The sequence below is a fragment of the Aythya marila genome (assembly GCF_965140915.1).
Source record: "Aythya marila genome assembly, chromosome: 1".
NCBI classification, from domain to species: Eukaryota; Metazoa; Chordata; class Aves; order Anseriformes; family Anatidae; genus Aythya; species Aythya marila.
In genome coordinates this window covers 149,643,514-149,657,367 of record NC_139042.1, presented here as the reverse complement: position 1 = coordinate 149,657,367, position 13,854 = coordinate 149,643,514, and the positions used below count along the sequence as shown (strand labels likewise).

General features: G+C 37.9%; 1 protein-coding gene across 2 annotated transcripts in view; it reads left to right on the top strand.

The window, feature by feature from the left end:
* The window catches only part of SLC41A2 (solute carrier family 41 member 2), a 59,048-nt gene extending 54,434 nt beyond the window's left edge, over positions 1 to 4,614 (top strand). For both annotated transcript variants that reach the window (XM_082751868.1, XM_082751869.1), the window contains exon 11: positions 2,578 to 4,614. In XM_082751868.1, coding sequence (XP_082607994.1) covers positions 2,578 to 2,763 — 186 coding nt within the window. In that variant the 3' untranslated portion in view covers positions 2,764 to 4,614. The remainder of the gene's footprint in view (positions 1 to 2,577) is intronic.
* The last annotated feature ends 9,240 nt before the right edge of the window (positions 4,615 to 13,854 follow it).

Below are 13,854 nucleotides of genomic sequence, written 5' to 3'. Positions count from 1 at the left end.
ATACCTTTACTTTTTCTCTCAAGAACAGCTGGCTTTCAGTTTCAGCTATGCCATCTGCATGATTTGTACTGCTATGCCATCTGCATGATTTTGCTGAAATGATTAGAGGTCACGGATGAAGCCCAGCAAAAAGGGCTCTGCCACTAAACCGTAATGTCTTGTGTAGTCTTCCACCTATGCCTTAGTAACCTTTCCTTTTTATTAATCTTTGCTCACCTTTAGACTTCTCTGTTTGCCCTGGTTTTTTTCTCACCCGTCAGATCTTTGCAAGTGACTTTTCTTATCACTTTCTTATTCAAGAACTGTCTTACTTTCAGAAAAGTCAGCAAACTCATAGTAGAGCTTTTGTTTATTTTTGTGAAAAATAACAGTTGATTTATGACCTTGATTCCCCCTTCCCCACCCTTAACATTCATAAAAAGAAAAATCTCCTCAAAGATTTGAGTCACATTGATTGACTTCTGTCTTGCAACACCAACTACTGTGGCTATACCTTTCTTACCAACTAAGTAACCATTTCCAAAAACTGATCTGTACAATTCTCAAATGCTAGTGAGCCATGCAAATGCATGATGATAGCATTATTCCTTCCCCACAATAAAGACTAGTAAACTATAGTCCCATAATTTATCCTGTAAGGACTCTGGCCCAATAGCCATCATACACTATTATAACCATCAGCTAATAAAATGCATTATAACTTTTTTCCTATTACTTACAGAAGCCAGGTTTGTTGTATTTTGCATTATATGTTATGGACCCATAAGTTAATATATCAAAAATAATTATTTGTGAAGATTCACAGAACTTAATTTCCAAACTACCTAATTTTCACAAAAGTCTCAGTCAGTTGCTGTAGGATGGAAAATATATGGAAAAATCGAAAGTTTTCATGTAATGATTTTTAAAAGACAAAAATGTATACTGTCATTTAAGATGGATGGTGTATGTTATATCTAATTGGTTGTGAAATATAAATACATTATAAATTATTCTTGGAGTGAATGCTCTCATCTTCTAATAGAACACGCATAACTATTGTTGCTGTGGGGCACTACAGAGCCTTCTGTGTACATCCTGTAGGGAATGGTAATGTACAGTATCTTTTATAAACAGACCTCTTTTTGTCTGTGGTAGAAGAAAGAGCCGACTCAAAGAATCTGATAGTCTTCCAAAGAAAACATCTGTTTTAAATATATTTGTTTGGATTCCAGTAAGCACACCTAGGACTTGCATAATTAGCTTAGACTACAGAGTTCCTTTTTCAGCAGATATGTTTATATAAATAAACCATGCATTTTTCATGAAGCAAATACAAACCCCCCAGGTTTGTGTTTTAAAATGTACTTTTGCAAGGCAAAGATTAATCAGGTATAACTTTTTCAACACAAATTTTTATATGACATTTGTTTTACTGTATTTTGTATTGCTGGGAAGAGTCTTGCAATGATCATATCAGTATTTCAGCAAAGGAGTGCATACATGTATAAAGATGGTTTTTATTTCAATAATTGCTCACTTAAGAAATAAAATGAATTTTGTACATTTTACTACTTTCGTTGCTGTTCTTCTAAATGTACATAATAAGACTTCTTGAAAAGCAATATGGTAATAACTCTTAAGTTTATGCTTCCTAAAGATCTGATTAACTAAAATGCATAAAATATAAAAGTTTATCTCCGCTTAAGCAGATTTGTAGAAGAGACAGGAAATTAGTAGTCTTTTCTCCATTCATCTTGTGCTGTGCCACACCACATGATTCTACTGAACCAGAATCTCGTATTATACAGCTGCGCAACATTAAAAGAATTCTTTTCTAAAACTGGATTAATAATTATGCATACCTTTGGTATTAAGATCAAACTTCCTGAATGTTCAGGCATTCACAGTTGGGAATGAAATCTTTTACTTTGGGATGAATTCAGCCTGGAGTGACAATTTCTTAATATATATTGCAGGTGTGCCTTATACAGAAGGGCTGAAGATGGTATTTCATGCCTCAAAGTAGCTGCTAGGCTGTTTTCAGTGGTTCATACAGTCCAGGTGAAAATGTTCCTAATCTGACCCTATATTCTTTATATGGTGTCTGATTTCAGGACTGATCTAGGTGTCTGGAAACAAGAGCTATGCCTGTGTTGAGTGCTTTCATCTGGGTAACATCAGTCAATTCTGAGTGATCTTGAAACCCCGGTTATGCTCTCACTATACTCAGAGTGATGTCTTGTGCAGAAAATGCAATCACACATTTGGTTGGTGTTTTTTTTTTTTGTTTGTTTGTTTGTTTTGCCATTGTCAGCAATCCTCAAGAATGGCCCTGTTGAAGAATGCTATCAATGATTCGTTATGTTCTTCCTACCCGTGTGCATTATTTCCTGGGAGAAATGGACTAAGTGTCCCTGTCTCTAGTTGTGGGGAGTTTTAATCCAAAATTAATACACCTTAATTATTTAAATTTTTCAAAAGCAGTAGTATACAATATTGTTAAGTACTAAGGTGATAATAATGTTGGCTGTTGACTCCCTTTCAGTGGAATCCCAATGATACTAATACAGATTTTGGTCGTTTGCTGTTCTGTAGGTGTTTACTCTGCTATGGATTGCCGACTGGATGGTGCACCACTTCTGGAAAAAAGGGAAAGATCCTGACAGTTTTTCTATCCCTTATCTCACTGCACTGGGAGATCTACTTGGAACTGCCTTACTAGCCATAGGTTTTCATTTTCTGTGGCTCATAGGTGACAGAGATGGTGATGTCGGCGATTAATTATTTCAGTGGATGCAATGACTTTTCCCGGAATATTGAGAAGATCAATCATTCCATTTGAAGGTCCTCAAAATGATCGTTCCATTTGGTCTGAGTAAATCAAGGTGACACAGATATGAAACAGCCTTAATCATTTTGTTGTTGTTGTTCTGTTTTTGTTTGTGAAAAAGGATTGATCAAGGAGGATATTTGAGAACTTCAGACTGAAAACAAGGTGGATGGCTGCTAATTGAAAATATCTGAGTAGACACAACCAAGGACATGTCAATCCATTATCACATTTTAAATTTTTTAAAGATCTGGTCTTTTAAATGAACAATTTCTTATGTGTAGTGCAAACCAGAACAATCTTCAATCGCTCATTCAGTGGTGACAAAGAAGAAGGTAAAAAACAATCAGTGGCTTGCCTTGTCTTTTTAGCCCTAGAGGAAAGTGGGTACATGTTTTCATATTCCCACAGAGGTGGTTAGGAGACCTCAGTTCTCTTTCATAGACGTTACCTGATTAGTTGATACGTTCTTAACTTGCAATTTCAGTGCTGTAACTCTGTGACCGTTGCAGATAATAACTGTTACAGCAATTTGAACCCTAATTGTCTAAATGTGTTGTCTCAAGCTTTATTGTATACTAATATGACCATCATCATTTCTGAAATCAGACACTTGAAAAGTGTCTGCAGGACTGAGCCCTTTTTCTTTCTGCTAAAAAGAGCAACCTAATCATTTTTGCTGTTGTAATTTATTATAACGAGAATATAGTACAGTCATAGAATGTGAGACTGACCTGATCGATAATAATGGATGAATTATTAGAACTCCTTGTGCTGAAAAGTGTCTTTTCATTTCGCAACTGAAAAAAATGTTTAACTAACTGATATTAATGGTGTTGTGATGGCCAGTATCCTGACTTTAATGAAGTATTTAGAGGTGTTGAATCAAACATAAATACTTACCCCTGATTAAAACTTAGGGTATATAAGATTATGTTGCATTTCAGGCACCTAGGAAGTTACGTGAACTTCTGAAATTCCAGAGTTATCCATGTCACCCATTTCAAAGCAAAAATCTCCATTCTTGCTAACAGGATTTCTGTTTTCAAGTTCTAGAAGTAATACGGTTAGTAAGGAATGACTGCTGCTGAATGATTTAACTTATTTCTAAATCTCAGTATTTCAAATAATACATTGATCATGAGGACTCTGGTTGTCACTTTGGAAAAAAAATGTACTAAATGCTCTGTTTTAAAATCTAGTGGGAGTTCCTCATGGTGTATGTTTTTAAAGACTACAGCGTACATCCTAAATGCATAATTATATAAACATGTCAGACTTTAAATGTTGTGATCAGATGTTTTAAATTTTGAGACTTAAATTAGACAACTAAATCCATATATCATCATATGTTGTAAACCAGTAAACATTAGTCATGCGAAGTATGCATATAAATTGTCCCTTTTAATTTGATGGACCTACTCAGATGAATTAAGTTAATTATGTGCATAAGTGTTAATGGGACTTTTATAGGTGTTTGTCACCTTAAACTCTGTGGAAATTGAAAGTGTTTGCAATTCTGAAAATTAAACCAGCTATCCAGTGCCTACACATGGATTTAGATGCCTGACTTTTAGCACCCTCATATAAACATTTTTATTTAAGCTTTTTCTTACGGTTATATGGCATAGTTGTTTGAATGAATCATATGTATTATGTCTTTTATTATGTGAAAGATGAAGTCTTTCTAACTTCAGGTTCTCTGACTTTTCTTAGTTTGTATTAATGTTATTTAAAATAGTTGTATGTAGCGTTGCAGGAAATATTCCCATTAAATTGTTTAAAATGGACTAGATGTAACTCTAGTTTTATTTTTTTTTCAATAATGGCTATTTATTTTTGGTACAGACTTAGATGCAAGATTTTTTATTCTAATAGAACTGCCATCTGAATTGCCATTTCAACTAAATTGCCATTTCAAACACTTTTCTCATTAGACTTCCTGGATTCTAAAGTCCTTTTTAAATGACTTCCAGAATTCATAATAATTAAAATTTCTTGAGATACTTGTGATCTTTGCTTATATGACACGTGAGGGAACTGTGGTGTCTAGCCATAGCAGTATCCTTATTGTGTTAAATATTTTCACAGTAAATAAGCAACAACTGCTGGTACAGCCTGTGGAAAAATAGGTGAGTGATTAGATTGCAGAACTGGGGAGGAAATGTCAAATGGGACAAATCCAGTGAAATTTGACAAGCAGAAATGTGTGGTCAGGCTGGAACAATCTGGGCACAGTAACAATAAATGATGGGAAAGCATAATGGGAAACATGGTACTTTGAGAAGAGGAAAGTCATTGCATGACTGAGAGCAAAATCCGTATCGTGGGAAAGAAAGAGGTGCAAACTTTCACACAGCATTCGTTATGAGAGGCAGGAGCAAACAGAAGGTAGTTATTTGGAGAAAAGAAAAAAAAAAAAAAAAAAGACACAGCCAAGCTTGTTTTTCAGGAAGGGAAGAAAAATGTAGCTGGTGTTGGAAGGAGTTGGAGAAGAAGTGGAAAAAGAGGTACTTTGAGGAATGGTGGATGCTGGAAAAAAAATGAACGTACTCAGTAAAGTATGATTGAAGAGGAGCCTGAGTGGGGAAAGAAGCGTGACATTGATGAAGCAGAGAAAACCTAGACATCTGGAGGGGGAAGGAGTAAATAATCTATGATGTGGAAAGGTTTTTGATTCATATGTGGAAGGGGCATTTAAAAAACATGCAGGTTTGCTAGCTCTTCTGCACAGTAGTATGAAGGAAAAAAGCTCTTATGCCCAAGTTTTGGAGGGTATATTATTCTGTTGCACGAGGATAACATGGGAGAAGGCACAAAAGAGTTACTGGATACCAGAGACTCTATCATCTGCTCAGAAACTTTACTAGGTAGACAAATTTTAACTCTGGTCAAGTCAGCCTTACTACAACATTCCACCAACCTGATTTTTAAGCTTATCCTCGTACAAGTCAGTTATTTTGATGTGTGTGTGAGTAAGAAATGTTACCAAAAATTCTATTAAAGATAGGTATCAAATCCTTTTTTGTACCATTCAGAGCATACAATCGAAAGGGACAGCCGGAGATAGTACTGTCTCTTGTTAACAAAGCAGATATATTTTATAAGCTTGCAGATAAAATGACAAATTCTTATTAAAATGAATTAAATATTTTCCTCCCCTCTAACTGGAAAAGATTCGTTTGTACCTCCCTTTATAATTTCTAGCATAATTAGGGCTATGGCTGATTGATTGACATCTATTTGCTTTTGTGTCAGCATGCAGCACTTTCTTTAACTCTTGTTCACATTACCTCATTTAACTTATTTAAACTGCAATTCACCTTAAAGCTCCTTCTGCAGCTTCTTGTGCATTCTTCTGACAAGCTAGACCAGCCAGGAACTCCAGTGGCTTTGCCTTTTTGAGGTGTTATCTGCTACCTGATGCCAAGTAACAGTCAGAGCCGTCCTGCTTGGCCATTCCTACTCTTCTTTCCTCTACTTAAGAAATATCCGGAGAGTTAATAGAAGTAAGGGTGATTTATTTGAAATGTGCATTGTTTGGGATTTTGAAGGACTTTGTGACCTTCTCAATTGTTCTATCAGTGTGCTTGAAAGGGAACAATTTCATTTGTTAAACTACAACTAAATGCATCTTTAAATTTGGAGTCAGAAGCATTTTATACCATGGGTCTTTTCTTCTTCCATGCAATGCTTTGAAATGATTTTTGCAATCTAGTGAGTTACTGAATTATTCCAGCTTATTTTTAGAGTAATTACATAGCTAAGACAGTTCCACAGCCTTATTATGCTATTTGACACAGGGAAGAGTGCTTCTTTTAACTATTTGGATCAATATTTTGAGGTTTTTAGCATCACTATATATCTTACATTGATCTGTGATATTTAAATTTGTGATATCCTCTTCCACTCAGTTTATAATACAGTTTATAATACAGTTTATAATACATTAATTTCTTTGGGGCTTTTAGAATGCTGATGAAAAAAATGGTGAGCAGCAAATTAATTTCAATTATTTTTGCAATTTACCAACTAAATTAGACTTTTCTCATACAAAGATTAAAATGGCATGAGGATTAAGGCATTATAAATGCAGAATAGTTTGCAGAATCAGGGCTCCAAATAAGACCTATCTTCTTTTTAATGGATTTGCTATTTCACTTCAGTTTTGAGCACCATGCGAGCTCTCTTAAGTCCAAGAATAAGGCATAATACACACATTGGGAAGCGCTAGTATAAGCACCCTGTGAAATGAAGTGTTTGAAATTCATTGTTGTTATTATGGTAAAATTGCTATTGCAAAGAGGAGAGTCTCTTTAGAAGAGCAGAAAATAGCAATATAATATGCTAATTAAATTACCAACTGCTTAAAAAGGAGCAAGATGATGCTCAATAACGGTGCTGAAGGTACCAGAGGCAACGTGAGGTCTCCAGTGTGATTTTTCTTTTCTTTTTGGCCAGGTTGTTCTGTCATATGCTCTATTAACTGTGATTTCTAATCCATTCCTAATGGAGTCAGTCTGTTCAGTTATCTTTTAGATCATCATTTTTCCACATACACTCCGTGTTATAAATCGGTTTTCAGTACATAACGTTGGGGGAGGAAAGAACTAGTAGAGGCATGGTTTGTCGTGAAAGTTTCCTTCTCATATTCATGAAGTCTTTGTATTAAATTCAATGAAAATTTGATCGTGTCATGCAGGATACTCTAGAGAACCTAATATTAACAGAACATGCATAATTCATGACTTAAGCTATGAACCGACATGTTTAGTAAATATGCAGAACTGCCATATTTTGTGGGGGTACCCAAGAGCAGTAATGTAGCCCTTAGCCATTCAGCATTGTCAGGCTTGGAGAACAAAGGGCTTCTCAAGTGGAAGTAGAGCTGTAAACTCCCTGTGCTGGATGGGCTTTGCTTTCTCTGCAGCTAAAACTCTAGTTTGGTTTCAGTCCTACTAGTTGTTTACTTGATGTGCGGGACAGTTCCTCATATGCTCTATTTACACGTTTATTTCTCAGTTCGAACTATTCTTGAAATTTGTTTCTTTTATTTAAATAGCTTGTTTATGTGATTTAACATTCTTCAAATTGCTCATTTGGGAGTTTTCTCTGCAAGAGTTGATGAAAGTCTTGAGAAGTCAAAGAAGCGTCTTCCCCGAATAATTTGAAATCTGCTTTTTACAAGTGAAATAGGGTCCTAAATGCATTATTTCATAGACATCTTTGGGAATAATTGACTTCTTAATAGTGCCGTGAGATTTAATATCTGTAAGTTCTCAGATTCACATTACAAGTTCTACTACAAACAAGATCTAAGAAGGATTTTATCTGTTTACTCATACTTGCTGTTGTCTCCTGGTTTTGATTAAGAAGTTGTTGCCATATCCTGGCTAAAGCAGAACACCATTAATAATAACATTGACATTCTAAAGGATTTTCTAAAAATCAGGACCAATAATACTTGTACAAATTCAACTTATATTTGGGAAGCAATCATCCACCAGGTTACTTTCCTATGAATCCTCTTAATTTTGTTAGTTTTAGATCAACCATTTTTTCCACTCACTTTGAAGCAGGTGTTTTTCACAGTGCTGACACATCCTTTTTTTTTTTTCTTTTTTTTTTTTTCCCCTCTTACAGTATCCAAGGTTCTGGAGAAACATTAAATGCTTCATCTCAGATGTTCTGAATACTGAATCAATTTTTACTCAATGCAATTTTAGACGTGGCTGATTAATTCTAGTTCTGGGGAGATGGATGGTAGCTTTCACTTAAACTAGAAGAGTGTGTCTGGAATTTGGAGATTTTCCAAAACAGAAGTTAGCTCTTTAAGCTTAACCATGTTAGATAACTGAGATCAGCTGAGGTACTGAGATCATCTGAATTCATGTACAAAATTCAGAGATGTGAATAAACTACTTATCTAATACATGAAGATTGGCTGATCACTCTTCTGGCTGTCTCCCGTTTGAGATCTCACTTGCTCAGCCTGTTAATGCTTCGAGATTGTCATTGTGGCTTCTACAGAGCCCATCCATCACGGCCACTAAGTGCTATGGTAGTGTAAGTCTATAACATATATATGGAAATTATGGTCCCCCTTCTGTAATAGATGACATTAAGGCTTTTGAAAATGAGTAAACTAACTAAAGTCCTCACAAAACCTGCATGCCATTTCTGCAAAATGAAAGGTTTAAAATGCTGTGAATTTAGGTACTGAGACAGCCTCATTCCTAGGTTTAATTTCCAGCCGGCCTTTGCTCTGTTCCCAAAGCTGAAAGCTGATTCATTTTGTTAAGATTTTTATAGAGCACTGTAAGACCACCATGCCAAAGCACATGAAACCCTGCTCCGGGAGATACCATGTCTGGTTGTGGGCTCTGGGCATGAGACTGACATATCTATGACCGTGTTAGACCCTTAGAGAGAACTAAATCCCTTACTTTGACCATACCATCTTGACCTTACTGACCATATCATCTTGACATCGAACAGGCACTATCTAGGACTGGCACTGTACTCAACACACAGTTCTGGCTGTGTGAGGTTCTTCACCTCCAGCAGCTCCATTGCTGGAGGAGCAATCACCAGGACAGCCGCTGTGTTGCTGGCACAGTCCGTGCTGGTTACAGAGTAAGACTTTGCTGAAAATTGGGAAAAAACCCTGTCCATGCAACAGTTCCTCCAACCCATCTGAAGGTGTTTAGCACGCTATCCACCCCCTGCTCAATGGGCCTTTGTCCCATGCAAGGTGTCTCAACCATCTGCTTTCTCTCTCCTTTACCTTGTTGACTTTGTATGGGAGGGCAGCACGCAGGTACCGCTACACTCGGGGTTCACCATGTTCTCGTGTCTTACTAGAGGCACAGGGGGATGCAGAAATGTCCACTAGCTCAAAGGAAGTCCAATACCGGTGTTTGGTACAAAAAAAAAAAAAAAAAAAAAAAAAGCTTTTTAAACATTTATTAAGGCATGTAAATATTTTAAAGTATTTCGAATGAGATTATTGCATTACATAAATATTTAATATGTACAGAATCTACACTTAAAGCTCTGATTAATGCATACATACCTCTGGAATAGGTATAGCTTTCAGAATTGTGCTAACAGAAACAAACCTGAACATTTTTAGCACTCCCTGCCAGAAACAAAAAAATGTCCTATTATAAGAAAAATGTAAGAAGCTTCTCACGACATGGATTCATTTGTCACATGTAATAACTGTTCACCTTTCTGACTGGTAATTCCCATTCAATTCCAACATCACACTCAGTTCTATGGCAGATTACTGAACTGAGGCATTCAGCACAAAGCTTGCTGTTAGTTACCTGATTATTTGGAGCCAGAGCACACCTGCAGATGCCCTGCTTCCAGGTTGTGTCATGGCTACGTGTATCCCTCACCTACGTTCAGTCGTGTCTCCTGCTAGACAAGGACCTCTGAAAGCCCTTTAGGTATTCTGGGTTCTTTTCCAATGCAAGTCCTCAGGTCGATGATGAGGAAGGCTGTGGTGTTGTGTACAGCTGTGTGCTCAGCAACTTGCCCGGTTTCCCTGCAGTGTTAGGAAAAGGTCAGGCTGCTTCTTTCTCGAGCAGCCAAAGAGAAAAGCCAGCTTTGTCATAGCACTGACACCAATTCGGTTCTTCTGAAGCAGGTGACATGGCCAGGAAGCCCCAGTCAACAACCCACAATGAACTCAATTGCCTTCATACAAAATGGTCAGAAAATAGCTAGCCACGTTGGATCTGCATAGCAAACTCTCATGGTCACTTGTTAAAAATGAACCCCTGTGAGTGGCAGAGGGTTAGGATGCCCCATTTTAGGATGCTTCTCCACAGTCTGATAGCCTCTGAAAAGGGAAGGGCCCGGCAATGCAGCAGGCAGCAGCATGCAGTTCACGTCTGTCCTGAGGTACACCCAGCTCACATCAGTCAGATCTCTGGCACAGAAGGAAACCATTAGCCATCACCAGCATCTCTTCAGCTAATTATCCCGAGGCTTTTTATTTGATCAAAGGAAGATGTGAGTGTGCTATTTTACTTCTAAGCAGAAGCACACCTGGCTGAGTACATCTACTGAAATGTTCTGCTAGAGGGAAAACGAGCATCTCTGTCTCCAGATGCAAATCTCTGCTCACCTGAAAAGCTCACTTTGCATGACAATTTGATAATAAAAGAGGAGTTAGCAGTAACACCCATCACAGGGACTGTGACAGCACCTGCAAGCAAGAGGCTGATTGCAGCCTCAGCCTGGATTAAGGTATGAAGGAAACACTGTTCCTAATGGCTTCAGGTGGAGCCTCTGCCATTCAAAACCCAGCACAGAATGTCTTAAACCTGACACCAGGTAATTATTTTAGAAGTGCTGACCTGAGTGCTTTCCATCTGACGTCTTTACACTGATGAAAAATTAGACTGGAATTAGACACTGCAAACAAAGCGTGTAACTCCTTGCTGAGAAACTGGGATGGAGCCTGTGTGTTATCATCCAGCTGCACTTCCCAGCATGGCAATACTCATTAATGTTAGACGTGAGTCATTCATAGGTTTATGGACACTTCCAGTAGCCCTGGCAAAGAAAGAATGGCCAGATAACCTGACACATGCCACCATAAGCAAGGCAAGATAGTTCACTTTGTTGTGGTCTTCAACACTGCCCTCTGATTTCATTCTAAGTATCTCACAATGAGACTCCCAAAATGTTCTGCAGAGGCTTTGCATCTTAACTTTCCTCCCATTCCTTTTCCATAATTACACAGACTTAATACCTCATCTGAATTTCACTCAGCTGTTCCTCCTTCTAATTCTTGCACCATTGACTTTAAGTTTTTTTTTTCATAAAAAATAATTGCAGATATAATTTTTGAAAATTTCCTAAGTGAAAAAGGGAGTCTTAAAAGCATCTGCTGTAGGAACGATACATATTGCACATAAAATCTTATTGCATATACAGCAGTAACATTTTTATGATAAAATAGCAAAGTACATTAATACACAATAGCTGAATTGTTATCTCTTTCCATAGTACTGTAGGAAAAACTCCCAATAAATCACATATACCTACAATCCGAGGAAGGAAAATATTTTGTTTTTTCTTGAGTGTACGGGTGTCAGCTTTTACATGGATGGCTCTGCAAACAGCTCTCACCTTTCCATAGCTATGCTGCATGGTCTGATTTGACTTTTTTTTTAATACAACTGTCTCTTGTGGGTTTACAAAATGGCAAAAAAAAAATGCATCGATTGATTGCATTAATTGAGTGAACCATTATTAAAACAAGCGAACAGACAACACCTATTTTAGAAGTAAAACAACCTGTTTTATCTGGGTACAATGGTTTTCTGCTAAGATAGGTCTGACTAAATTAAGCCTAAGAAAGGCCGAGGTGATGCCTAACTGCTGGCTTTGTGGAAGCCTTTCCAGGAAGATGGGGGCTGCAATGGGCTTCTGAGGGATGTAGCACTGCAAATTGCTGCTGACACCATGGAGACCTCTCTCTAGCTGAAAAGTCATGGATTGCCACAGTATAATTCTATGTTTTGGAATAAACTGAAGCCTAATGGATTAATAGTCGTTATTCAGCTGTGTGTCACCCTGACAGCTTTATATATTAGTCGAAAAATAGAAACAATGTCATAAACTTTTGATTTTTCCCCTGCTGAGGGAAGCAGCTTTGCTGGTTGCTTGTTTCTTAAGTAAAATCTCTGACTGAAATACAGTTTTTAAAAACATAATTTTACTTGAAATGCAAAGCCTTGTTTTCCAAATATTCTGTGCATTTGTTGCAAATTGATAGGCAGTGTGCTGCTGAACACCTAAAGAAATGTTATCAAATCTGTGTTCACTCAAAAAAATGACAGAGAACCCACGTTCAATATTAAAGTCAGTATAATTTTTTAAACAGTGGGAAAACAGTTTTCTAACAATGTATAGTTGAATGAGAATATTTTCTTTACTTATCCCCCTGTGAATAAGGCACCACTTTCAGTCCTAAGCACCTCGGACTTACCCAGCAGAGGCGGGTTAGTGGCCATGGGCAGTGCCCTGTTCCAGAAGCCTGAGTGCTCCCACAGACTGGCATGGGGCATATAGGGTAAAAGGAGAGGCTGTGCAGCACTTAAATAGGAAAAATAAAGTTGTTCTCTTCGAATACATTTTTAACAACTGATTTGCAAGCAGTTTGGGGAGGTTGCTCTAGGATATGTTGTCCTTTCGAGCACTGCAGAATAGATCTGGTCTCCAGTTTTTCAAAATTTTCAAGCTATGGCAGAGCTGTAAGTGCAACTGAGAAGGCAAGCTATTTTTCTGTGGCATCAGGAGTTTTGTATGTAATTATGTGTAACATAGCTGGCGAGAAAAGCCCTGCACGGCAATTTAGGAAGCATATGCTCTAGTTTCTACTCTGCTGGTGGCTGTATTTGTTTATTTTATTATTTTTTTACTCCTTTCTTCCCAGCTTCCCAGATTTTATTTTTTTAATTATGATAGAAATACATGAAATGTATTTTCATCCGGATGAAAGGTCATGCCCACACTGAGCATGATATATGACCACAGGGGCAGGCTCTCTCAATCCCCGTGTCACCTCCCATGGGCTTACTGCACAGGTTTTTCACCTGCCTGGGCATGGGTAGGATCCACACTCATCTCCCCCATGCCTGGGTGTGCCACGGCCCCTGCTGTCATAGGGCAGTAGTGGGCACTTCACCCCTGTGAATGAATACAGCTGTTACCAAAGCTGGTAGACTCCTCAGAGGAGCGCAGCAGCTTTCTTAGCCCCTGTACTGATGGAACGGGGTTGGGTTGCTTTGAAGCATGTGTAATGCCTGCCAAATTGCCAGGGGAGGCAGAGCAATCAGCGCAGTGTCTGGAGCCAGGCTGAGCATTTCACTTAGATTGAGACCTTCTCGAGACCTCCTTAATTACCTCCCTCTCTGATCGAGATTGTAGAGGAAACAAATTGGTGGTGTTGGCACCGAGGAGGTTGTTGCCTCGATGCTGCACGGCTCAGGAAGCTGGGCTGCAACTCTGCCTGCTAA